At 44.0% G+C, this 27,571-nt stretch overlaps 2 protein-coding genes and 1 non-coding gene across 4 annotated transcripts; 2 read left to right on the forward strand and 1 right to left on the reverse strand.

Moving 5' to 3' along the window:
* Positions 1-239: 239 nt before the first annotated feature.
* On the reverse strand, positions 240-27,556 carry LOC136442745 (E3 ubiquitin-protein ligase CCNB1IP1-like). The gene is made up of 13 exons (XM_066439687.1): positions 27,462-27,556; positions 26,931-27,029; positions 26,339-26,414; positions 26,144-26,214; positions 25,784-25,858; positions 25,135-25,218; positions 23,826-23,856; positions 5,866-5,886; positions 5,047-5,138; positions 2,415-2,437; positions 1,761-1,867; positions 1,007-1,069; positions 240-391 (listed from the first exon to the last, which is right to left on the reverse strand). The coding sequence occupies exons 2-13, from the start codon at positions 26,991-26,993 to the stop codon at positions 240-242; spliced, it is 858 nt and encodes a 285-aa protein (XP_066295784.1). The 5' UTR covers positions 26,994-27,029; positions 27,462-27,556.
* Positions 6,521-6,612, forward strand: Trnav-cac (transfer RNA valine (anticodon CAC)). The gene is given in 2 exon segments: positions 6,521-6,557; positions 6,577-6,612. It is a non-coding gene; the product is annotated as a tRNA-Val (tRNA).
* On the forward strand, positions 12,284-21,691 carry LOC136441898 (uncharacterized). 2 transcript variants are annotated; one of them, XM_066438446.1, is made up of 3 exons: positions 12,284-12,655; positions 18,557-18,682; positions 20,533-21,691. In XM_066438446.1, the coding sequence occupies exons 1-3, from the start codon at positions 12,481-12,483 to the stop codon at positions 20,631-20,633; spliced, it is 402 nt and encodes a 133-aa protein (XP_066294543.1). In that variant the 5' UTR covers positions 12,284-12,480; the 3' UTR covers positions 20,634-21,691. The 2 variants fall into 2 exon arrangements, with proteins under 2 accessions (XP_066294543.1, XP_066294542.1); XM_066438445.1 differs by lacking the exon at positions 12,284-12,655 and adding an exon at positions 15,946-16,217.
* Positions 27,557-27,571: the final 15 nt, after the last annotated feature.

A 27,571-nucleotide genomic window follows, 5' to 3' on the forward strand; every position in this document is an offset into this window, starting at 1 on the left:
TAGATGTTGCGAAGGCATTTGATTCATTGTTAGCTACAAAAGGACTAGTTCAGTCCCCCCCCCCCCCCCAGGTTCAGTCGGCCCCCCTCCGCCACCCCCCGCTTCAGTCGGCGCCCCTCCCGTACCTCCTCCCCCCGGCCGCCAGTCAGCACCAGTTCACTCGGCCCCCCTGCGGTACCCCCCTCAGTCAGCCCCCCTGCGGTACCCCCCTCAGTCAGCCCCCCTCCGGCACACACCCCTCAGTCAGCCCCCCTGCGGTACCCCCCCGCCCGTTTGGACGGCGTGCCGAGCTCCATGTTGAAGCGGTTCTGCACGACGTGCGCGGTGCTCAGGTCCTGGTGCGACAGGTTCAGCTGGACCGGAGTGCTGGACGGACGCAGGACAAACTCTTCTGCGGGGGAGACAAGAAAATGTCTGGATTATAATTAATCTTGAATGGGCGGAGGACCAACTGTTCTGCGCAGGGAGAAATAAGATGTCATAGTTTCCAAAATAAAGGATTTCACAGGGGAAAATATGATTCCTGTTCTTTTTTTTCTTTCCTGGAAGGCCTAGGGACAAACTCTTTTGTCGAGACAGGAAATATCATATACCATAAATAAACAGAAAGAACAATACATCTATGTTAGCTTCTTACTTCAACCACAGAGGCCATAACCTCCTTGCAGCCTTGCTCAAACCAAGGAGGTTAAAATAACCTCCTTGCTCAAACCATACTTAACGAGAGCAGGACACACTCTTCTGTAGGGTGGAGTAGAATGCCTTATTTTTCATGATAATATGAATGAAATAGAACTGCATTTTTTCTGGTTCACTTATTGGCAACTTTTTTGTGAGAACTACACAAAATTTAACAAAAAAATGTATAATGAGTCGTTATCAAACATCCATCCATACCCTTTCAGTTGCTCTATGCAATATTCAGTAAACAAATCAGCTCTTCTCTCTCTCAGTGGAGGGATTAAACTTGTAACAAAACAAGAAAGTTTATTTCGCGCAAACGTACTTTCCGGCGGGGTGCTGCCGGCTCTCAGTACGCTGGACAAACTGCTCTGCCGCAAGAGGACGTCTGCAACAAAGAAAATAACACAAATTTAGCGGACTCCTATGTGTTAAAATTGAAATGTGTACATCACTGGAGTAAATTTTGCTTTTTTACATCAGGAGTAAAAAAAAATGTTCGCGTTCATTCAAAGTTTCTTCGAAAACGCACTGCGATGAAAGCTACCACTAGTACATATCAATTGGAAGAATTACAGTCTAAATGTCCGTGTGCTTTGCTACTTTAAATCTATTTACTTTCGCGTTGGCTTATTTTTACGGTATAAGAGGGAAAGGGGGTTTTCGCAGTGTTTTGAGTTCGAAACTAGCCTGGATGCCAGACTCTCAATCTCTAGAATATCTATCTATCCACACGATTGTGGCTAGGTCGAAACAATTCTGTACTATAGTAGTCATACACTGAAAAAGCATATTCGCAGTGCCATGAAAGATCGATCCACATGAAAATAAAATCACCGCGAAGATTTTCAGATGTACAGTATTCCCTCCCTACGTTGATGAAGGTTAGATATCCAGGTAGTAAGATACGCCCAAAATAGTTTCAGACAGCATCCGTCAGTGACTAAGGATAAGACCTGGGAAACCAGATTTTATACCAAAACTCTTAATGGATATGTTAATGAGGTAGAGACAATTTAGAATGTCTTGACGTAGTCTTCACAAGAAGATTAATTCAAGACAAGGTATTTCCTCCCTACCTTGTCCGGTGGCGATGGGCATGTCGAAGCTGCTGTCGTGCCCCCGGAGCGCGGCAGGCGGCGCTCTTCCCAGCTGCCCGTCGAAGCTGGAAGGCGTGATGGTCCGCCTGAGGGGTCACGTGTGCATGAGTCACTGAACTTACCTTCTGGGACAAACTTTTCCCCAAGCAGATGTTGGGATGAAAGATCGTAACGCTGAAGGCCGGGCTTCTCGGGCAAACCGCAAACGTTACGATCGTCTACCGAACATCTGCTTGGAGATTAGTCATCCAAGAAGGAAGTTAACGATCGTGGCCCGGGGAAAAGAAGACCACAAACGTTATACCGCTTTTTACGTTTTGCTGAGACCTATGTCATACTGTGGCAAAATTTACGGGGAAACTCTAGCGTACAGATTCCATAGCATAAAGACACTCTAAAAAGTATCTTTAGGCTTAGCGCAAAGTTTATAGATATTCTAGATTCGTGTGGCTGAATTACTCCTAGATCTTGATACCAACATTGAATGAAACATTCATAGACTCAAACGTCAAACGTTTCCCGAGAAGCACCTCTGTCTGTTACCGCTTTACTGATCAGACACCGGTCGCCAATCGACAAGCGGCCCTTAAAATACCCGGCATTGTTGTGGCGTGATGTTAATTGTGAACTCACCTTCTCAGCGCGTCGTACATCGACTGTAAAAACAAAACACACCGTCTTGAGTTACTCACATCCTGGTTCATCTCACACTCAAGAACGTACAATGAACAACCGGGAAAACCGGGCAGGAAAAACGCAAAGTTGACGCGTCAAGCTATCTGTACGAGCGTAGGTATGAGTAGCCTCCGTTGCAGGCTCTGAAGCGGCTTTTTTTTGGGGGGGGGGGGGGGGGGTAAATAATACACTTTTTGCAGCCAGCCCGTAACTAGCAGCCACCCCGTAACTATCAGCCGCCTAGGCGGTGTAAAAGTGTATTATTTAGCCCCCCAAAAAGCCGCTTCATAGCCTGCAACGGAGGCTAAGGTATGAGCGTGATCGTGGGAAGTTCTTCTGGGCGGTTTTGCAAAGTTTTTGCTCGCGGTTTGCGGACGGTTTTGTGGCGGTTTGGAATCCGAACCACGCGTGTGAATCGACAAACTCGCTTCGCTCCACGGATGTCTGAAGCTAGCCTCTACCAGGCTCCAGAGGCGGCTAGAAAGAGTAGAAATCGACTCAATAGACAGATAACATACCAGAGGAGTTAGTCCGCTATAGGGGTACATGTACGTTTTGCCGCTCTGAACGGTACCCAAATAGTGGGCTTACTCCTATGGCGTGTCACTGTCTATTTGACCAATTTCTACTCTCACTTTCCAGCCGCCTCTGGAGCCTGGTAGAGGCTAGACTGAAGCCGAGGAGACAACAGGAGTTAGCCTCTACCAGGCACCGCAGATGGCTGGAAAAATTGTAGAAATTGGCCCAATAGAGTTAATAGTTTGCAGGGGATTATCTAAATCAGCAAAGAGGGACGCTGCACCCTCTTGTTTCAGCCCAGTGCCACCTTGTTGAATCCAGATTTTAGCTTAATATCCAGCATACAGCCTTCACTCAGCGATGGATTCTTCCATAGATACATAGAATTCACTCCCTCGCCTGTGTGTGCTCACTCTTGTTCAATTTTTCTGGGAAAATCCCTGGTATGCTAAGGGAGTCGGCTACGGAGGGACTATAGCAGACTAACTCCTCTTGCATGTTTTTCTGTCTATTTCTATTCTTTTCAGCCACCTCTGGAGCCTGGTAGAGGCTAGACTGAAGCCGAGGAGACAACAGAGCGGCATTCCCCAGTGGCAGGCCGACGGCTGAAAGCCGGCTAATTCAAGGGTCAGCACTTAGTCTTAGCTCTCCGCACCGTGACGCAACCCACTTGTCTCCGTCACTTCGCGCTGCCTTTCCGATATTTTATACACCCCATTAGTAACATGTATCATACAATCAGTTAGTAGTTAGTCTACCTGGAGTACAAAACAACACACAACTGACATACAGATCTAGTTGTTACAGCTATTTACATACTACATTAAAATATTTCCAAATGTTTCAAAAAGAGAGAAGAAACTACTAGGTGATCATCATTTAGTTTAGCAATATCCCACAGTTTGTATGTTTTTTTTTTTCTTTTCTTTAGTTTTTAGCATTAGAATGTAGCATTTTATCAATTTATGTTTTACATTATGTTCCTTACAGACCACGTGTGGTCTTCTGTGCATTTAGCCCTACTGGGCAGGAATATGCAATAAAGACTATTATTATTAAAATTGCCTAACTTATATACACGTAACTTAGAATCTCTTGCCTAAACCTGCTCTGTGTTGCCGTTTGTACCCGATGCGGTAAACCGTTCCACGTAGATATGGATCTGTACATGAAGGTCTTCTTCAGTGCGTTTGTTGTTGGTTTCATCAGTCTGTATGTTACTGCTACCCGTGGCGTGTCTTGTAACTGTGCTGATGTGTTACAAGAGACAGTTGCACATGTACCTCGCTGGTAAAACCGATCCTAGCCGGCTTCCCGCCGCGTACTCAGAAGTTGAACATGACCTGGCTACAAAGTCTGGCCGTCGAGTTTACGCAGGATTCAGGAAGGTCAGGGGCAGGGTCTAAAGACGATTAGAAGAGTCTCAACGCGATCAGAAGAGTCTTAAGGCGATCTAGAAAGTTAAGGTCATCAGTACAAGGGTCTTGAAGCAATCTAGAAGAGTGATCTAGAAACTTGAAGGTGATCAAGAAACATAAGGGGAGCTAAGCGTGTCTTAAGCCGATCTACAATGGTCGTAAGGCGATTTATCAACGACTTAACAGGACGGTGAAAGGTATTAAGAAGATATTGAATCGTCTCAGGACTATGTCTCAGAGTCGTATGTCTCACTGAGAGTATTTAGTAGGTTTGTAAGGCGATTTGTCATTGTCTCAGCATGAACTGAAACGGTGATAAGGATCTGGTAGCATCTTAAGTTTGGCAAACGATCGCGTAGGGCTCTGCGCTCATGAAGACGTTTTGACAGATCTTATAGGGTCATGAACATCCTGGCAGTAAATCAAAGTTAAGACGATAAGACTGCATCTAGAATAAACTAAAGAAAACCTCTTCAATCTGAATCCCTTCTGTACATTGCAACAAAATACAATAAAATCTATCAATATTGAAAAAACATAAGATATGACAAAAGACATTGTAACAAGCTTTACAGTGTAACGTAAAACCTAACAGACACAGCACATGTACAGTGATGCCAAGTGTAGCTCTGTAGCTAGCTCTATAGTCTGACCTGCAGTTTCTGGTGTTGTCTGTTTCTCTCCATCAGTTTCTCCGACACCTCATTAAACCGCTTCTTGGTGCTCTCCAGTTCTTTGCGGTTAGCTGTGGGGAGGGGATCCGTGTTAGCAAACAGCACGCAGGCTGACTTCACGGGGCAGACAGATATTCTCCAAGCAGAGGTTTCCATCGGGGGGGCTAGTAGTGGCCGGGATTTTTAACACTGAGAGCAGCGTTAAAAATCCCGGCCACTACTAGCCCCGAAACCTCTGCTTGGAGAATACTGTAAATGCAGAAATGTTCGCGCTGGTTTTATGTTCACGGTTTTCGCGGTAAGCTTTTCGCCGCGAACTTAAAAACACCCGCGATTTTGGGGTCCTCCTTCACCCATGTCTACTATGGTCTCAAACGCGAACTTAAAACCATCGCGAACACTCCATTTCTTCTTACCGCGAAATTAAAACAACGAGAACTTAAAATCGTTTACAGTAACAGACAGGGGCGTCAAGCGGACATGAGACATAGCTCACCTGGGCACAGGTAGTGACGTCAAGCGGACGGGTATAGATAACTCACCTGGGTGCAGGTACTAGCCATATTTAGAACAGTTGCGAAATATGTTTGCCATGTTCGAAATAGAACCAAATAGAACAAAACCTGCCATACCAATACTTGGTACCCTGCGCAATAAAGGCCATTCGTTCTGTGATGCTAAGGCATGCATCTTGGCATATCGATATCTATCTGTTAATTTCTCTGTCGATGAAATTAAGGTTTCGCCAATCCACCCCCTCCCCCGTAGCTGAGTGCAACTTACACCTGGCGTACTCACCTGAGATTTGGTTCTTGAGAGCTGAGATGCACACTGTTAAGGGCATATCTGTTCACATGTTGGTTTCATCCAACGACTCAATTTTGTTTAAATGAAAATTAAACTAAACAATAAACAGCATACATAAATATAAAACATTCCGTAAGGTATGCCATAAGTCTACAACAAAAGCTTGTAAAATTGACTTTCTACATACTACATCTTCAACCTTTTATCTTTAGATTTCATTTATTCTATTTCATTCTGTCTCCAGATTTGTACACACACACAACAGATATTAACAAAAGCTGATAGCAAATGTGTTATAACGAACTGATGTCGGTACCTTACAGGTAAAGGTAAGGTAAGGGTGAGGATAAGTGTGGTAAGGTAAAGTATGGTAAGGTAAGGTAATGTAATGTGATGTAAGGTAAGGTAAGGCAATGTAAGGTAAAGTAAGGCAAGGTAAGGTAAGGTAATGTGAGGTAAGGTAAGGTATGGTAAGGTAAGGTAAGGGGCATGGCTGCACAAACGACACAGTACAAAAAGAAATCGCACAACCTTTATGTACTTTGTCAAAAAAAGGCCCAGAGCCTGCCATGGAGGCTAGAGTAGCTACGTAGACGTCTGTCCTCCGATATGCAAGCGTGCGAATGTAACAGTTCGTTCATCAGCAGTCACCGTGGTGTAGTGGTTATCACGTGCGCCTCACACATGTTCAAGTGCGGGGTTCGCGCAAGGTCCCCGGTTCGATCCCGGGCGGTGACAGTATGTTTTAACCCTTGTCCTGCTGGAGTTCCAGAGCTAAAAAATACCCCCACTGCCGAAGTGCGCAGAACAATTTGAAAGAAAGAGAACTCGTTTGATATTGCTCAATTTTAGTTACCACGCTGTAAACAACCGCGCGGGTGCAACTAGCGCATTGTAGAAATATTCCCAACCCAGCAATTGTCTGGGCTAGCATACAGAACAAGAATGTACAACGCGGCAATTGCCGGGCGTAGCAGGACTAGGGGATTTTGGTTTTATTTTGCTACAATGTTTTCTAATTGTTAGAATCCCGTTCAAACTTTTCGCTGCAATCGGCGATCTACTTAATGATTATTTGAATGACATTTTTCACTTGCAAATTCGTCTTTTTCTGCTTCTTGCCATTTGAGTTCACAAGTCCGAAAATATGCTTTGCCTGCAAAAACATTGATAACCTAAGATTCTTCTGTGTGGATAGTGGATACAATACATGTGGATGTACTATTTCTACAATTTATTGTTTTACTTTCTTCTATCAAACATCATCTTCTTGGTTTCACGGATGTGAAACATACAGACATTTTATCTAAGTCCGTACTGATCCATAAATCATACAGTTATGAATGTTTTATCCCCAGTAATTACAGCAGGGTGAATCCGTCCAGCGTCCCTCGGGGCCGGGCCACTCCTGCGCCGAGAGGAGCATAATCAGATCACGGTCCCGGAGCTAACGGGCTCTGACCCGGTAATCTCCGCATTAGCCGGGAAATTACGCAAATGGCGCGGAACAATTCCGACTGAAAGTGGTTTGTTTGGAAAACAGCCCAATTGGTGGGGACTGGGGTGAATATCAATTTCCAGCATTGCATGAGGCACCGAGCAAACGAAACCGTAGCCCAGACCCCAAATATGTATCACATTATAGAGACTGAGGGTCTGGCATCTAGGCAAACGAATTCGCTACGTATTCAATAACTGCATTCATCGTCTGTATACGTAGCCAAAAAAATACGATCAAATCATGAATTGTGCGTGATGTCCGATTCGATCCATAACCTAGCATCGGTACCAGACCTAGAGGACTGGGGTATTTCGGTCTCTTCTATGGGCCGGGGGCGAATAGGTTTCTGATGATGGTTTGGGTTTCTGGTTGCGCCAGTAGCCTTTAATCGTTAATCTAGAAATGACATAAATTGGCCAAATTGAGAGACTAATTTGCATGTTTGCGGTTGGTTCCTCTGGCAGCACATTTGTCGTTCAGACCAATTTCTGCTCATCAGCTGCAGAAGAGTACGGTTGAGACAAAGTAGCTCTGATTTCAGCGTAATGGTTAGCCTCGACCAGGCCCTCCTACGGGCGCATGGATCGCAGAATTCGGCAGAAAAAGGAATAGTGAATAAAAGACCTTTATTGTACATTCATGCTTAAACAGGCTAAGTACAGGTCATGGTGATACGCAAAGGAATACATACAGTGGTGATGATATAACGTAATGAAATGTGATATCTTACTATGTCTAATAGTACTAATCTATACTTGTCTATAGTAATAGTCAGTAGAGTCAGTCCACGGTGAAAATTACATTTCGCCCGCGTAGGAGCCTGCAAATGAAACTCTAGGCCTGGCAGATATTCTCCCAGTAGCCGGCGTAGTTAGTCTGGTAGAGACTATAGTAATGGGTACTCCTGCCGTATATGGCACGTGAAGGGCGTTCAATCAGCCCGCCTGATGACTCACTGATGTCACTGATGAAGCTGTTATGCAGCCTGGTTCAGGAATGTTCCATCGGGCTGGCGGGATCACAATTCACAGAAACATTAGTCATTACAGAACCGATCCTAAATACAGTTGAAAGGGCGGCTGTGTTATGCTTCAGTCCAATTTCCAACCCGGGGCCCAGCCGGGCTGCGAAAACGATGAATAAAAAAATGCATATCAAGAAAAATGCGATATATGGTTAGGAGTAATTTCTTAACGTTTTGTGTCTTTTGTTGCCTTTCATATCATATTTGTCGTTCCCACAAGCTGCCCGGCCGGGTCCCGGATGGGAAACACCCTCATTCCACTACTGCACTAGGGCGGAGATCTCGCTGCGACCGAGCGAGTTGACAGAGAACTCGACGAATTTCATTCATGAATGAAAAAACGAATCTTTTTAAGGTCTGTCTGTTTTGTTGTATTTTCAGTCATACTTTTACTATTCCAATTTTGGAGTCAAGGGTTACACAAATCTTAGGTCGCAGCGAGATCGCCGTCTATTGAAATCAGGGCCCTAACGGTTCGTCAGCAAATGAGCTGAAAGCGAATATCAACAAAAATATCATCCGAGGATAATTAGTAATTTGTGTTTTGTTTTATTTTCGATGTTCAAATTCGTGGGGCTTTTTTAAAGCTTTGTATCAGACGTACTTTGTTCACGACTTGGGAAAAGTGCACAAACCCACAGCCGCTTCATAACCTGAAACGGAATTCTTGTTTTGGGCGTGGGTAGGGGAAGCATACATGCAGGTTTCTAACAAATTACGTAATTGCCTCTCTATTCAAAACTATAATTACACACTCCAGTTTTCATTAATCTCAAATGAAGCCCCACGGGATCGTCTATCTACCGATGGAAACGAAGTTGTCATTTCGGCATGATTTCCATAATTACAGGAGAGTGCAGTGTTCCAGACGCAAGTATTTCTGACGTCTGGCGGCGCAAGATTTTACATGTAGGCACGTCAAAGGCAGGCATGACATCCCAACGGACAAGGTGCGATATTGGCTGTGGAGCTGACGGATCGGGGTGGCGTGTTCACCCGCGTGTGTGCTGAGCTGGGCCCGGGTTCAGGGCGGATTCTAGCCCGGAAATCAGACTGCGGAAGGCCCACACAGGCTAGACTCCGATGCAGACTCAACCCGGCTGTTTTCTTTTTCAAGTTATTGTTTTTTATACTATCATATTTTTTTCTTAGATCCCGGCCAGCAATAAGAAAAAAATTATGATAGTATAAAAACAATAACTTGAAAAAGAAAACAGCCGGGTTGAGTCTGCATCGGAGGCTAACACAGGCCAGCTCTCCGGCTACAGGGCCAACTAGCCTCGACCAGGCTGGAAAGAGTAGAAATTGGCCAAATAGACAGATAACTGGACCTCTGGGAAGAACGGCTAGGGCCGACAGGGCACTTCCAGTATAAATAAAAGTTATTGATTGATTGATTGATTGATAACATGCCGGAGGAGTTAGTCAGCTATAGGCCGGAGTACAGTTGGTCACCTCAGGCTAAACGTCTCTGCAGAACTGTACGTACACTCCTCTGGCATGCCTTCTACCTTTTTAGGCAACTCATACTCCTAGATCCTTCAAGCCGCCCTTGGACCCTGGTGGAGGCTACCAACATGCCCCCAAGGAAATTCTACTTGTCCTGCTCAGTCCTCGGGGTCTTCCCCAGGGGGGCGGGCAAAGTTTTATCAGTCCTCGGGGTCTTCCCCAGGGGGCAGGCAAAGTTTTGCAGAGGGCAAGGTGGCCCTCCAACCCTCTGTTTCTGAACAGTGGTCCTCTGTTTCTGAACAGTGGTGACATTTGTGTTGGAAATTACGGTTTAAACTTGTTTCAGAATGTCCGGAAATAATTTCATCAGGTTGGTAGAACATATAGGATATTTGGAGTTTCAGTTACCTGGTCGTGTTAAAAGAAACTCCAAATATCCTTGTTTTAGAATGATTTCTGCCAACACAGGTGAACAATCTAAGATCAAATGATCTTCTTTGAGTAAAACCGAATCGGACTAACCGCCTATTTCTATTTCTACTTCTCGTTGGTACCGGACACTTTGGAACGCTTCACTCCTATGCTGGTATTTCGGCTTTTTGAAATTCGCCGCAATAAAATTTTGAGTGACCGCCGAACGTTTGAGGTACAACGTACAACAAACAGGGAGGTTAAAAGCGAGGTCAGGCGGGGTCACGGGAGAACAAAAGTATCAATTTCCTCCATTTTCACACGCAGACGAGCCGAATACGTGTCGGGACGGGCGAAGCGACAGAGTCGTTAACTTTGACCCCGTTTTAACCCTGCTTTTAGAACAGTTCCGCTTGGTCTGTTCTCTGCGCCCGGGGAAACAGGTGGGAACGATTTGGAAACGATTCTTGTGTGAATCGACCAGGACGAAAAGTATGTGTCACTTGATAGCATGTCCGACCGTTGTTTCGGGGGTTCCATCCCAGCTAGCGTCGGCCCCGTCTTGGACATGTTGCAGATTTCAGATGGTGACGTAAATCCGGCGGCCTTGTGCATGAATGAGATCACTTATCGAGAAGAGTAAGGGTGACCCGGCGCTGACCTACTCTCCAAGCAGAGCTAGGGTTTCGGCTGGTTTTTAACGTGTTTTTAGGCGTTTTTGTCATGCCTTCTACTTTGTCATCGTTTTTGTTGTGTCGCAAACAAAAACGATGACAAAGTAGAAGGCATGACAAAAACGCCTAAAAACACGTTAAAAACCAGCCGAAACCCTAGCTCTGCTTGGAGAGTAGCGCTGACCACTTTCTTTGTATTTCGACAAGTTTTTGTTTCTTTTGTCATATCCCGAAGGGCGTCGTCTGGTGATAACTAGTCACCATTTGGACTGATCTTGACGTGAGATTCTACAACTTACATGACGGACCAATAGGAGTGCAGTTTGTGTTTATTCAAACTGCGCGCCACATTTCTATTGGCCAACGCCATCACAGCAGGTGTCGTCATCAAACCAACCTGACATAGACGTACTCTCCAAGCAGATGTTGGGGGACGCTACTAGTATACCGTTCCGTTTTCCGAGCTGCCCTTTTCTGTGGCACATTAACAATTAACATTAGCGTTGCTGGGGTCGAAGTTTAGTTTTGTCGAAGGTGAAATAAAATCTAGGTGAATTGATAACTAGTGGAGATTCATTCATGTCAACTTATCTAAATATCTAAATTATATATAAATTTGCTTATTTTCATTTGACTTTTGAGGTCACTTTATTTCAATCTAGTCTTCGCTGTTTTTCAATCGTTTTTAATTTTAAACCATTGGCACTGAAATTGGCCAGGACTTGATAAATTGATGGTCGAAGATGCATAGAACAGGCGCGCGTGGATCCGGGTTTTTGAATGGGGCACTCTGATATAAATGAAATGTACTTTGGACGTCTGACGTGAAAAATCTCAGAGTCTGTGCTAAAAATAAACCAAAGCTTGCGGGTGAACGTATAAAGTTGTACAGGAAACACTTAAACAAAGCCCTGTAGGCGCCGGTCGGCGATAACCTGGCGTGAGTTAAACACAGACCATGACTCGTTCCCAGAAGCTCTTAGATCGCCCTGCATGCGAGCCGCGCTGTCAGATAAAATCGGCCGTCCTGTTGACATGTCAACTCGGGAAAGGGCTCTGGATACTCTTAGCTTCATCCCCTAATTCTGAACTATTTAGGATCATATAGGCGACTTTTGAATTTCGCTCTACAACAGAAGGGAACAAACAGCTCGTTACCATGGAAACGGCAGGCGGAATGCGATGTGGGAAATGGCAAAAATAACAAATATCATCGCAGCGCGCAGAAGTGACTAACGCTACGTCAGGCATTTCCCTGTCGACAGAGCGTCTCCCGAGCGCTTCCGGTCGAGCTTTGCTCCCAGATGACATCAATTTGGCTGGTTTATGTCACCCCTCCAAATATGGCGGTCAGGGGTATCAAATTACATCTCCGCTGCCAAATAAGGAGATGGGGGCCGGGCTAATTATGTAATCAACCCATCTGAGCCAGGCAAACTTGATGGCATGACGTCACGTAGTGGGTTAGTGAGGACATAAAAACGTGCGGAGCAGACGGTGTGGTGTTATCGTAAGTCTAGTACGGTAGGAGCGTCACACAGGTGAAAATGGAGCGGGTTGTGTGCTGTGCGCTGGCGGTGGTGTGTGTGTTTGCCGCCGGGACGTCCGGGTTCGAGCTGGCGGACATGATCGCCCGGCTGCAGCGGCAGAACGGCGAGCTGACCGAGACGGTGGCGAACCTGACGGCGGCGCTGGAGGCTAGCGGGCCCGACAGAGTCCAGGGTGAGCTACGGTCTAAAACTCGTACATAGAATTATTGTAATTGTGGTGTTAGGACGTCAAACTATAGAAGTATTGAAGTGAAAGTATGACATCTTTACTGATGCATCCCCGTCCCTTTCACTGCTTGTTGGGGGAAATGAGGAAGTTATTCCGCCCCAGGCTAAAGCCGCTCGCTACCCTACGGCCTAGCCTCAGACCAGGCCTTCCTTAGCCTATCTATTCTATCGATAGATATGTTAGAGATTAGGGGTCTGGCATCCAGGCTAGGCCTTCCGACGGGGATCTAAGATACTACAGTAGTAGGAAAAAGTATTACTAGTTATCAGTTGGCAAACAGAGGGTGAATACTAGTAGTTGGCAAGGAGAGTCAAATCCGCGGGAAGGATCACATAATTTCCCTAGTCTCTACCAGACTAACCGCGTCGGCTATAGAGAGAACATTTGCCGGGGGACTTTGGCCATGGAGGATAACATTCCCATCCGCAGCAATATTGGACCCTATCTCCATAGCCGACCCCCTTCATACAGTTGACTCTAAATTTTGGCCAATTTCTACTATTTTCCCAGCGACCCGCAGAGGCTGGTAGAGTCTATAATATCCCCCCAATGGCTTCGGTGATCAAACTCGAATGGCAAATCATATGGCTAGATTTTACTAGTTGTAGCCAGCGTGGCTGCTTTATCCTGGTGGAGACTGCCGCTACAGTTAGTGTGTATTGGCAATATAGAAAGCGTGTCCACTACTTGGCACGAACGCGACGACAGACGAAACCACAACAGCGCACACAAAAGTTGTTTGGCGCTGTTTGCGCCGGTATTTGCCAAACACCATTCACGGCTTCGCGCCGGGACAATGCGATGTGCGGTCTCCCCCCGCTGGGCCCCCCAGGACACGTTTAATGACGGTAAACCCTTTCACACCCTCATGACCTCAGTAATTACCGCAAGCTGAGAAAATTTCCTATAATTTTGACCACAATGGCGCCGGTTATTCAAGCTGAAGTTCGGCTTTGCCTCCTGTGGATTGTTCTCTTGTTGAGAATAACAATAGCAGAAGCCATCTGGGGTAAAATCGGCTACACCGTTATGTGGGTACAAAACCGCCTTGATATACATCAAATCTGCCCGGACAATAATCATTAATCTAATAATCTATTATTATGATAATCTAAATAACCACTGAGACTAGGCTAGCAAGCCAAGTCAATGTTTTACGGTCCCTATGGTCATCACACAACCAGCTAGACCTTCATTCATACAGACTTACAGTTCCATCGGAGTCAAAGGCTTTTGTGAAATCGGCGAAACGATATGGATGCACGCCATGCATGATTTGAGCCGCCGCGCGTTTTCTATAGATATAATTGAATCGGTATTGAAATGAATTATACATTATACAGCAATTTCCGTCAAATAAAACTCATAGAAACATCGATAAACCATGCAGGATCAAAACATTAGACAAACCAAGGAGGTTTTATATAGAAGACCTTCTATATTTTATTTTAAACCTCCTTGGACAAACTAAAATTCATCAGGAAACGTTCTCTGCTTCCCCGGTGTCTATATTTCTGGTGGTTTTATGTCAGAAAAACTGGCGCGGACAGACCCTGCTATTTCCCATCCCAACGTCTACCTTGACTACCTTGACACATCTACCATGACAAATTCCAACAGTAGCTATGGGGTTGGATGAGGCCGTGATTCTTCCTTTTCAAACCCTTACCTCGGACAACACACAGGAGTGTGGAGCACATGTCGAGTGTACATGCGTATCGATAGGTGACAACCTTATTAAATTATTATCGGATTACACCAAAACAAGTTTAGACCTCAGGATTAAAAAACAAAAACACAAACAAGGTTCGTCCCAACGGCCGGCATATGAAAACCATATAACCTCCTTGTGAAAACGATGTCATAGCTAGGGACATAGGCCCTTCGAAGAAGAAGAAGCTTCACACAACTTCACAAGAAGCTTCTTGTGCCGAAAAAAAATCAGAAAGACATTCTCTTAAACTGGCGTTTCCCCACCGACGCCCTCGTCTCCGTTTTATTCTCCAAGCAGAGGTTTCGATCGGGGGGATATTAGGTCATATATAGGTCCTTGCTCATAATGTCCTTGCTCTGCCCTCCCTCCTGAGGATTTTATTGTGGTGAATTTCGAAAAGCCAAAGTAGAGTCAATTCCATGTCACCGAGAGGGTTTTCAGATAATATTGCTAGTGAGTTCAAACAATTTTAGGTAAAAGACTATTCCAGTCGAAATGTTCTAAATTGTTCAAACAATCAAGAATGAAAGTTTGAACATGTTTTAACTTATAAATATATGTTGGAACTATTTGGAAAGTAATTGCACAAATGTCTCTTTATTTAGTTAGAACAATTTTCAAACATCTATGCGATTGTTTCACTGTTTGAACATGTTGGAACAATTTGCATCATTTTTCAAATGGTAGATTTGGGTTATTGCCCCCATAAAAGTAGGTGCTAATCGCACTCTATTGTCTGCCTCTGTAAATTTTTAGATTTCACGTCTGGACCTTTATCTTGAGGTGTCTATGCATGGCACCCAGGCCTAATCCCCTATACTTTGAAGGGATGTGTGAATTGCCCTGTTCCCATCCCACTGACCCAGTTATACCAAGGACATTGGTTATACCATGTTGTTATAATGTTGGAACATATAGGAACAAATGATCAACCTATTTTCCAACAGTTTCGAAAATAATACAAATAACATGTGTAATGTTAGAAATTTGTCTAACATGTTGGAACACAGCAAAAACTATTTAGAACATCACATGAATGTTGGAAATTGTTCTAAACAGTCACTTACCTCCCTTAGATTGTTACAAAGGTTTTGCAAATGTTAGAACAAAAGGCAACAAACACCCTCTCGGTAATGTGGAATCGACTCTACGTCTCCATACCCTGTTTGTAAAATGACCTGTTCTGTTGGTATGTCAGAAGTGACCCTAGTCAACAGGTAACCTCCGTCTCACCTGGAAGCGTCCGTTTGCGTTCAGGTCTGCGGCAACTTCCTTCCCGCTAATTAGTCCTAAGTAAGCGCTAAAAGAATGGGTGAAACATGCTTTCCGCCCCCGGGGACATGTAGCATTCATGTGTCAAAAGCTTCGCGGCTTCAGAAGTCATTTTCATTCAGATCGGATTAAAGACTCGCCATTGAGTCACAAAGTGGTTTTATACAGCTCTATTGTTTCAACATAAACACAATAACATCCTATTAACATTTCTGCATCGGATCGCCCGTGTTTTAAACATAACAATAAGAAACAGTACGCCATGGCAGTGAAAAGCTGGGTCCCGTCGCTTGGGTGGCGGGATGTCCGCTTTGTTTTGGGGGAGGAAATACGGAGAAAAGTATCCAAACAGCTCCTTTGTTTTGATCCGGACGGGGCGAAACTCGAGCGCGTCAAGGTGTGGAGTGCAGGAAACTACCTGACGTCTCCTGACGTCACGGACGGAGGAAAATATGATCGAATATCGGGAGTTTTTGTGCCGAGAGAACGGATGCGGTTTGGTTGTTTGGACTCGGCCAGGTGAGCGGGGCCTTGTCCGACAGTGGACTACTGTGAATGTATCCAAGTTTGTTGTTAGCGTTTTGTGCTTTTTGCTGGAATGTACTCGCTTGTAACTTGTTACTGTAAAAAGCGCTTCTGTCCAAAAACACCAACAAATACAGTCACGGGTCAAATGAACAAGCGCGACTGCTACATCTACTTAGCCTGGAGTCCAGCCTCTTAGCTTTAGTTCGCTACCCAAGCTACATCTGCTTGGAGAATAGGCCGGTGAAACTTTAGCCCGGCCACAAACAGACCGGTCTCTGATCCTGACCCGCCCGGTTCCCAGAAAACCCCGGGAACCTCGGCAGACGACAGGTGGATCATTTCTCTCGGCACGACGGATAGGGAAGTAGAAACCGTAGATACCGATATGTCTCATAGTAACAGGCTTCTTGAGCGCCAACGTCTATATTCCGTGCACGTGAGAAGCCTGCGAAGGAGGCTATGCCGACGACAGGTGGATCATTTCTCTCGGCACGACGGATAGGGAAGTAGAAACTGTAGATATCGGTATGTCTGGTACCCATGGACTAATCTGAAGATGTGCTGGTGAGATACCTCCCCCCCCCCCCCGGCATGTTAATCCTAGCCTGAATGCCAGGCCCCCAAAAATATCTATCGTTAGAAATTTTACAGTTTGGGGCCGGGGTCTGGCATCCAGGCTATGTTAATCCTAACATCCCAAACTTGGATCCCTTGCAAGTCGGATAGCCTAATCTTCAAGCAGAAGTAGTGGTGGAAAATCGCAACATGTTATATTTCTGGGCAGGTCTACGCTGGAGAGGAGGAATGGATAATCTGCTAGGTACATGTACGAAGGCAAAAACGGAGAGCGAGAAAAACGACCTTTCCTCCCCCCGTCTGCTTGTAGGTAGCCTTGATGCCCCCAATCTCTAAAATATCTATCGTGTGGCAGATATTTAAGACATTGGAGGTCTGGCATCCAGGCTAGTTTGTAGGTTGTAAGTTGGAATGTCTGTGATCTGTCAGTACTTAGCGAGGCAGCTCCAAGGCGCGTCCTTTCCCACGGCCCCCGGGGGTAGACTCGCCTTACACCGCCGGGACCGGCAAAGTTGTCCCGCTATACCGCGGGGACCGGCAGAGTTGTCCCGCTATACCGCGGGGACCGGCAGAATTAATGGGTCATTACAAACTGCTACTGGAGCAGAAATAGCCTGGAATCCATACCCTCGGTGCCTCCCCGATATCTCTACGGCACTGTGAGTGACCCTCACCCGCCCAGACAGCTTAGCCCGCTCGGGGTGTTGTTTACGGCCTTGCATTAATTAGCTCGGCACCTAGGTCGGCGGAAAAGTAGGATGGCAGCGGAAGTAGGGTATAGCGATAGTAGGATGGCAGCCAGAGGTAGAAAGGCCATCAGAAACTGACTGGCCCGGTAAAACACCACTAAGCTGACCCTAGAGACAGGGACCAGGCTAGAGCAGAAATGCAGCAGATAAGGTTTCACAAATCAGAAACAGTCCTGATGATTCCAAACGATGGGAATTTATACAAACATGTTTCTCAGCTCAGTGTGACAGACAGTCTGAGCGAAAACTGACGCGTCTGTTTCATGTTGTGGAGTAATAAACAATATGCAAGAAGGCATTCGCAAGTCTCAAAGGACTATGGAAATATTACAGGAATGATGTCATTGTCACAGAATGCAGATAGATATCAAAATTGTACAGACGTAATCTCCAAGCAGATGTAGGGTACTGCTCGTGAGTTTTGTCTGTTCAACTGTTCATGTACGTCTTTCCAGCGGTGGGCCTTTTGATCTCTTAATTTTCCCATAAGAACCACTAGAAATACTATCAAATGCTACATGTGTAAAACACACCCTGCATCTGCTTGGATACGTCCTGACGTGTGCGTTGTGTCCCGCCCGGTCCCAGGGGAGGAGACATTGACTGTAAAAACTAATGGCCACCATTAGGACCAATCTGGCTCCCATCTCCTGGCATCTGGAACGTCATCATTACTGATAAATCTTACAGCACCTGCTCAGTGTACATACCGGTGTTTCTGCTCTGTCTTTTGATGCGTGGTCACACATTATCAAATAGATGCCTGTAGGCAAGGACACACATCTATACAAGAACGGAAAAATTCAAAGAAAAAATTGAATGACGAACATGACCTAGCCATTACATAAATTACTGGTAGTCTCTGCAGGCTTTAAAAATGGTTATGAATCGTATGATGCAATTAGATAGATGCCAGCGGAGCGCACTGGAAGCAGAACATCAAATCATCTCAAATTGCACATTTGGATGATGTACTAACGTCACTTTTTGTTGTTGTCATTGTAGAACTGGAGACGGAGAACTCAGTGTTAAAGGCGGAGAAGGCAACGCTACAGAGGGAGATATCCGGACTGCAGGGAAGAATAGAGGATATAGAACTCATGTACCAGACACTACAGCGGAGAGCGTCAGGTAAGTTATTATAATAAACATTCTAATATCTCTGGACATTGCAGTCTTACTCCACCGAGTAACTCTAGGGAAGCGTCTATGGTCTAACTCAGTATATTGAACTCAGAGAGAGGATCAGTAGAACTCATGTACCAGACACTGCAGCACAGGGCCACAGGTAATGTTCTATCTTTAATTCTCTCCCAGGACATCTCAGTCTGACTCTAACACGAAGGAAGTCTCTTATAGAAGACACAGAAGTGATGTCCTGAACAGTATAGAAGAAACAGACACAGACACTGCATATCTACACTCATAGGACAAAAAAGAAAAAAATCTAAGCAGTTTTTGCATAAATTAGTGTGACCTTAAAAAGTTATTGCACACTGTCCTTGGCATACAGGTATTTAAAACCACTTTGTTGAAATTTGAATGAATGTATAGAGGAAGAATTGAACAGACAAATCTCAAACCAACTGTACATGTACTTGTACTTGACTTGAATTGGCCTACAGGTAACAATAAAGAACCATCCATGGTACAGTAAGTGTTGTCATGTGGGGAGAGAAGTGTTTCTGTATGCAGGAGCATCCCTCCCAGCCCTGACCTGGTTTCCACCATGACTCAGATAACGATTATATCAAATTACCCCACCAGTCACCAAGCAGAGGTTAGGCTCCGATCAGGCTTGTTTTGGACATTTTTTTAACCGTTTTCATCTGGCTTTCTATTTTGTCAGCCTTGTTTGCCAACCAAGAAGAAAACTCTACCAGCCCCTGCTAGTCGCTGGGAAAATAGTAGAAATTGGCCAAATAGAGTCAAATGTATGAAGGGGGTCGGCTATTGAGATAGGGTCCAATATTTATCCTCCATGGCCAAAGTCCCCCGGCAAATGTTCTCTATAGCCGACGCGGTTCGTCTGGTAGAGACTATGAAAAAATGGAAAGCCCAATAAAAACGCCTAAAGAGACGCCCAAAACAAGCTGGAGCCTAACCTCTGCTTGGAGAGCAGCCACCACCCAACCTAATCATGAAGTTTCCTCACGAAAATCTGCTCAGCATAATTGCTATGGTCACAAAGTACACGCAGCCTGGGGCCAGGGAATATTGTTAAATGTAGACCAGAAGCATGATATTGCATTTTTCTCTATGGCCACACTGTAACAATAAACATGTTTTTCTTTGATATCCTTGTGTCTACAAAAGGAATATAACCAATTCCAGAAGACTAATATAGTAATAAAGAAGGATCGTGGGAATATTCTCTGAATAAACCACCACATCTGAGGACATGAAGAGTTTCCCAGCTGAAAGAGAACATGTCTCCGCTCTAACTGAAGAACCTTTTACTAATCACTCCAAATTACAGCGCTAATGTCTGATTTCAGGGACATATTGCACAGCTTTACATGTGATTTGTAACTTTCAACTGTCAAAAAGCACATTCATCATTCAATAGACCTTCCAACGACCCCCAAAAATCAATAAAACAGTGAATTATTGATTATTCTGTCTTCATTAATTTTTCATGAGGGTCTCTGGTGTATACTGACGCACTTACAGAGATACTATCCCTCTCATTTCAGTTATTTAGAGGTTTTACTGTAACAATTGTTGAATTCATCTGTATTTAATTTGAAGCCTAATAGGTTTGTTACTGTAATCCTGTCTATTTTCACAGGGACTTAATTTCGCAGTGTTTTAAGTTCATGGCTGGAACAATTCTGTATTTCAGTAGAAATACTTTGGGAATTCAATTTGTGATGTCCTGAATTTACAGTTGAGAGGACACTGTAAACATGAAACCATCACAACCATTTCAGGAATGGAACATGCAAGTGATAAACCACTAATTTCCTCCCCCCCTTCAGGTTCAGGAGCTGGTACAGTCCACGTTGCCATGACAACAGCATTTCTACATACAGGCCTGTCAGTAGTGGTGCTACTTACAACGCTGGGCTGTCAGAGGTAACCAGAACTGAAGTGTGAGACCGCCGACAAGGGCCAGGCAAGCTGCAGGGGTACTGTGGGAGTGAACAATTGGAACTGAAGTGTGAGACCACCAGGAATGGAGACTGACAGAAATTCAAATAGACAATCAGAACTGAAGTGTGAGACCACCAACTACAGAGACTGACAGATATTTATATCAATGAGTGGAAATTAATGCTTTATAAAAGTGCCCGAAATTAACTGTACTTCAGGTGTCTCTTTACTGCACAACTTCTAGGTATGAACCTCCAGTTCCCTTTGTTTTGCCACTGTGGCGATGCTTAAAGATTATCTTTAAGTCATTCTTCTTGTGTCTTAAGTGATTTTCTAAGATGTTTTATACAGATTCTGACACTTAATGTCTTCCACTTGTTCTAAAAGTCGTGTGTCTCATATTATGTATTTTATAAGTCTGAGCTGTGCCTAGACTAACTATTGTGTTTGTAAATATATAGTTTTATAGTATCACTCAGATGTTCATTTTTTTAAAGTCTAAAATCTAACTTGTACCAGTGTTAGCACATCTTGGTTTTGAGTGGAAATGCTCCAATATTTCTAATCTCCAAGCAGATATGGGGAGGGAAAGTAGCTACCCAGCAATATACTGTTAGTAAACTACAGGAGGGAGGGAGAGAATCAGAAAAAAATGCTGTAAGAAGATGTGATCCTCCCTTCCTCCTGATAGACGTTTGGGTGTGATGGGTTACTTTTTATACAACCTTCCCCTTAATTCCCGTTATTTTGTGGTCAAACGTATGTTGTGTATCACATCAGATTGCAGTATTGTTGTTTCCAATAACAAATTGGAATTAGGAAAATAGGAATACAGTAAGGGTAATGATCAGAGGTTTAGATAGAATTAATTAAATCCGTCATGAAGGATCAAATGAGAGCAAACTACTGTCACTCGAAAGCAGATGTAAATCAAAAGGAGATGTAAATAGTTTAAAAAGATCAATCTATATAGCAATGAATGTACATTGTGTGATGAGGATGATAAGCATTTCTGTGCTGAATAGATAGCAAATTTTATCATTACGAATAATGATTGTTTTTTTGTTGTTGTTTCTATATCATCTATAGGGGCAGATGTGTGTTTAATTACATATCTATTTACCTATAGTATTCTGCTATGGCTATTTGTCGGATATAAGAGCTCAATGCCCACCATTAAAAAATTAGACCGTAGCATGCCCAGATTAAACATATCAAAACCAGAAGTTCTGCATTGTAGAAAGCAAGAGTAGGGGCCCTGGACTGTAATAATCTCTTTGCCAACCCCCACCAGCATACCAATATTAATAAGGATCCATCCACAACTTCTGGAGTGATGCTGTTTAAAAGCACACGCACCCAAAACACAACCGTCTGGACAGAGGTAACAACACTTTCTCAAAGGACACAGCTTAACACAGTCTATAAGTGGAGCAATCAGTGTGCATGATCTTTTTATGCTGTAGCTTTCTAGTAGTAAAAGAACCCAACACACTTATCAGGAGAATGGTGACCTGGTGTGCTTGGCTGGAAAACGTGAGCCATGGCAAAGCCGCATTGCACTGCTAGCTAACAAAAAAGTGCCCTGCTTCGTCCTCAGTCTGAGGTTACCTTACCTTTTAGTAAAAGAACCCAACACACTTATCAAGAAGAATAGTGGTGACCTGATGTGGATGGCTGAAAACGTTACCTGTGTCGAGACACATCACACTTCCAGCCATAGAAAATGTGTTACGTTTTCGCTTTAACTCTCTATATTCTACTAGTAGAGACCTGCAACGCTCAGCAAGTCTTGTAACTACTCATACACATTCTATGTTTGGAAGAACACAGCTGCCTGAGGAGCTTGGCCTGTGTTGTTGTCAGCACCTGTTCCTACTACTTCTCGAGCTGCAGCACTGACTTCACTCACTTACTTACTTACTTTAAATACTTACTTACTTACTCTGTCGAACACACTCTTATCCTTTCCATGACTATCTATGTCTCTCAATAATAGAGGGTCTGCATGGGGGGATCCTGGAACTGCTTGATAGTCAAAGTTAAATGGAGGAGGCCCAGTAACATTTAACGGAAAATTCTTACTACGGTATAGTACTACCACAACAGTTCCATAAGGATACAGCTGAGTTCAGCCTGAGTTGTGGTCAGCAGTTTTCCTTAGTACTTATCTAGCTGTAGTACTCACTTCACTCACTTACTTACTTACTTACTTACTTACTCACTTACTTTCTTACTCTGTCGAACACACTCTTATCCTTTCCATGACTATCAATGTCTCTCAATAATAGAGGGTCTGCATGGGGGGGGGATCCTGGAACTGCTTGATAATCAAAGTTAAATGTAGGAGGCCCAGTAACATTTAACGAAAAATTCTTACTACGGTATAGTACTACCACAACAGTTCCATAAGGATACAGCTGAGCTTGGCCTGTGTTGTAGTCAGCAGTTTTCCTTAGTACTTATCTAGCTGTAGTACTCACTTCACTCACTAACTAACTTACTCACTCACTCACTTACTTACTCTGTCGAACTCACTCTTATCCTTTCCATGACTCTCCATGTCTCTCAATCATAGAGGGTCTGCATGGAGGGATCCTGGAAATACTTGATAATGGTTAGATGTAGGAGGGCCAATAACATCTAACGGTAAGGTCATCTGTATCTGTACTGAAGACCGTGCTGTCTTACCCAACTGTCTTACTCCTACAGCAACAGATCCATAAGGATACAGCTGAGCTCGGCCTGAGTTGTGGTCAGTACCTGTTTGTACATTAACTACATGTACTTATCTAGGTGCAACAACAGATCCATAAGGATACAGCTGAGCTCGGCCTGAGTTGTGGTCAGTACCTGTTCCTACACTAACTACATGTATATATCTACCACAACAGATCCATAAGGATACAGCTGAGCTCGGCCTGAGTTGTGGTCAGTACCTGTTCGTACATTAACTACATGTACTTATCTAGGTGCTACAACAGATCCAGAAGGATACAGCTGAGCTCGGCCTGAGTTGTGGTCAGCACCTGTTCGTACATTAACTACATGTACTTATCTAGGTGCTGCAACAGATCCAGAAGGATACAGCTGAGCTCGGCCTGAGTTGTGGTCAGTACCTGTTCGTACATTAACTACATGTACTTATCTAGGTGCTACAACAGATCCAGAAGGATACAGCTGAGCTCGGCCTGAGTTGTGGTCAGCACCTGTTCGTACATTAACTACATGTACTTATCTAGGTGCTACAACAGATCCAGAAGGATACAGCTGAGCTCGGCCTGAGTTGTGGTCAGCACCTGTTCGTACATTAACTACATGTACTTATCTAGGTGCTACAACAGATCCAGAAGGATACAGCTGAGCTCGGCCTGAGTTGTGGTCAGCACCTGTTTGTACATTAACTACATGTACTTATCTAGGTGCTACAACAGATCCATAAGGATACAGCTGAGTTCGGCCTGAGTTGTGGTCAGCACCTGTTTGTACATTAACTACATGTACTTATCTAGGTGCTACAACAGATCCATAAGGATACAGCTGAGCTCGGCCTGAGTTGTGGTCAGCACCTGTTTGTACATTAGCTACATGTACTTATCTAGGTGCTACAACAGATCCATAAGGATACAGCTGAGTTCGGCCTGAGTTGTGGTCAGCACCTGTTTGTACATTAACTACATGTACTTATCTAGGTGCTACAACAGATCCATAAGGATACAGCTGAGCTCGGCCTGAGTTGTGGTCAGCACCTGTTTGTACATTAACTACATGTACTTATCTAGGTGCTACAACAGATCCAGAAGGATACAGCTGAGCTCGGCCTGAGTTGTGGTCAGCACCTGTTTGTACATTAACTACATGTACTTATCTAGGTGCTGCAACAGATCCAGAAGGATACAGCTGAGCTCGGCCTGAGTTGTGGTCAGCACCTGTTTGTACATTAGCTACATGTACTTATCTAGGTGCTACAACAGATCCAGAAGGATACAGCTGAGCTCGGCCTGAGTTGTGGTCAGCACCTGTTCGTACATTAGCTACATGTACTTATCTAGGTGCTACAAGTACAACAGATCCATAAGGATACAGCTGAGCTCGGCCTGAGTTGTGGTCAGCACCTGTTCGTACATTAGCTACATGTACTTATCTAGGTGCTACAAGTACAACAGATCCATAAGGATACAGCTGAGTTCGGCCTGAGTTGTGGTCAGCACCTGTTCGTACATTAGCTACATGTACTTATCTAGGTGCTGCAACAGATCCAGAAGGATACAGCTGAGCTCGGCCTGAGTTGTGGTCAGCACCTGTTCGTACATTAGCTACATGTACTTATCTAGGTGCTACAAGTACAACAGATCCAGAAGGATACAGCTGAGCTCGGCCTGAGTTGTGGTCAGCACCTGTTCGTACATTAACTACATGTACTTATCTAGGTGCTACAACAGATCCAGAAGGATACAGCTGAGCTCGGCCTGTGTTGTGGTCAGCACCTGTTCGTAGTACTTCTCCAGCTGAACGCTGCGCTCCTTGGCCTTGTTACACATGTACTCCTGGTACGTACGCTCCTGGTGGGACTGCATGGGACACACAAACACTTTCACTCACTTCTTATGAATGTCTTTAAGGAACTCATCCTTTAATCTCAAATGTCTTTACCTACAAATGAATCACTTTCAACTTCTAACATGATTAAAGTGAATTGAAAATGTCAGTAACATCATAGAGTAACATTATACATATCATCAACAGAACATAGACATTAGGGACAACAAAGGTGTAAGATGCAGTTTGTTGAGGGATCACTAGATGGGGCTGCTATATGACAAGCTATCAGTGAAGCCAGGTGAACTCAAAACAAGTGCCTCCTCATCCATCTAGCATGCCCAAATGCTAACTTAGAGACTGTTCCCTTTGTCCTAACCAACCTGGTAAGTCCAGAAGTACATGAGAACAGATTTCTAACCTAACCCTTACTGTACAGACTGTTCCTGTCTTTAATTACTGACCATAACCGGTGTGTTCCTAACCTGGTAAGTCCAGAAGGACATGACAACAGATCTCTAACCTATTACACTAACTGTACAGAATATTCCTGTATAATTTATGATAACTTCTGACCATAACCGGTGTGTTACTAACCTGGTAAGTCCAGAAGGACATGGCTCGAGAACAAATCTCCATGATCACCTCCGGTCTCTGTCCTGCTAGCACCATCTGGGGGGCACCAAAGGGACAGCTCTTCAGTGTGTGAGTGAGTGTGTGAGTGAGTGTGTGTGTGTGTGCGTGTGTGAGTGAGTGAGTGAGTGAGTGAGTGAGTGAGTGAGTAGCATTTAAAAGGAAATACTACACTACTTTATAAAGTTTAAGTAAAGGGTATCTTGATACACAGAACAGAACTACTGGTTGAGATTTCAGTGCTACTCAGTCTTTTTCCCCATTGCATCTAATACAAGTACTATTCAACATTTTTCTACTACAACCAAACATGGATCTACTCACAGACTTGTACTGTTCTGAAGGCTGGAGGTCGATTCTGACAATGTCAAACTTGTCCGACAAACTGGTTTCACCTGGAAGAGAGGAAGTTTGGGGCTGAGATCTTGGAAAAAAATCATCCTTGTATTAAAACTTGATTGTGTACAAAGAACTTAGTTATTGAAGACAGGAATTGGTAGTTTTGTGTGTTTTACTTACATGCCGGGCAGGTGTAGCATTTGTTGAACTCTCTGGTCCCGTCCTCGTCACAGAATATATGGGAACAGGAGGTGACCTGTGGAGACAGAAGTCACATATTCAGGCTGCCTACAATCAATCTATCAATCTATCTATCAGTCAATCTATCAATCACTCAATGAGTCAATCGATCAATAAGTCGATTGCTCAATATATCAAGCAAGCAAGCATCAACGGGTATCAAGTGCAGATGCATGGCAGCTGTATATATCTTTCTTCAGGATGTTTTAAAGGAATCTAAGGAAAAATTGGAGCAAGATTTCAGTATCTTTAATAGCCACAGTTGTGTTGTATAGAGCAGCTACACTCCTAGCACTACCAGCCTAGTTATTCCTTGCTTGCTTTGAACCATTTTGCTTTTTCTTAGGATTTGATGTCATTAACTTGACTAAAAAATGCAATACTTGAAAATATAATGATTCATCGATAGTTTATAATCATCTGGAAATATATAAAAAGATTGGAGATAACAAGGGGTAAAATGTTCAAGAAAGGTTTCAAATGACAGACAAAATACTCGTTTATCCATCTAACAACGGGAGGAAAATAATACCCAAGCGAACGCCGTGAGCCTCTTGCGACACTTCTTGAAGTTGCAGATGAGATCGTTGTCCATGGTGACAGAAACGCCTGTAATGGTTTGTTCGCCTGACTAGAGAGGGACAAGCAAATTCTTATTCCAGTCATACAAGAAGGTGGTAAGGTGATTAACAAATTTGAACGAATGAAACTGTCTTCACGCACGCAAATAATGGAATATTTTAGCGGGGTTATTCCAGATTATTCTACGTTCATATACATGATTGAAAGGAAAGGGTTACCTCTATTCAAGATAGCACCACGTTTACTCAATTATTCACTTGATCTACCATCTGGATTAATCAAGCTACTAAATAATTTCACAAAGAAAGAACGATCGAACTTCTAATCAAAGTCATTATTCCACAATAGTGTGATTTATCAAGTACTCTCCCAAAATGTCCCCACTTACACAGAAGACCGCGATCACGTGTTGATTTCTCTCCCAATCGGTGACAACTAACCTAAGACGTTAGTTTTTCCAGTGAACTCATCGACAACTCACCTTTTACTTTCTCCTCTTCCTGTTCTTGTTTTCTGCGAATCGCAGAATTTTCGATTTTCCAAAATGGCGGCTTTTGGTAGTCCCGTCTGTGATTGGTCAGAAGTTTGAAC

Source organism: Branchiostoma lanceolatum, chromosome 9 (genome assembly GCF_035083965.1).
Source record: "Branchiostoma lanceolatum isolate klBraLanc5 chromosome 9, klBraLanc5.hap2, whole genome shotgun sequence".
NCBI lineage: Eukaryota > Metazoa > Chordata > Leptocardii > Amphioxiformes > Branchiostomatidae > Branchiostoma > Branchiostoma lanceolatum.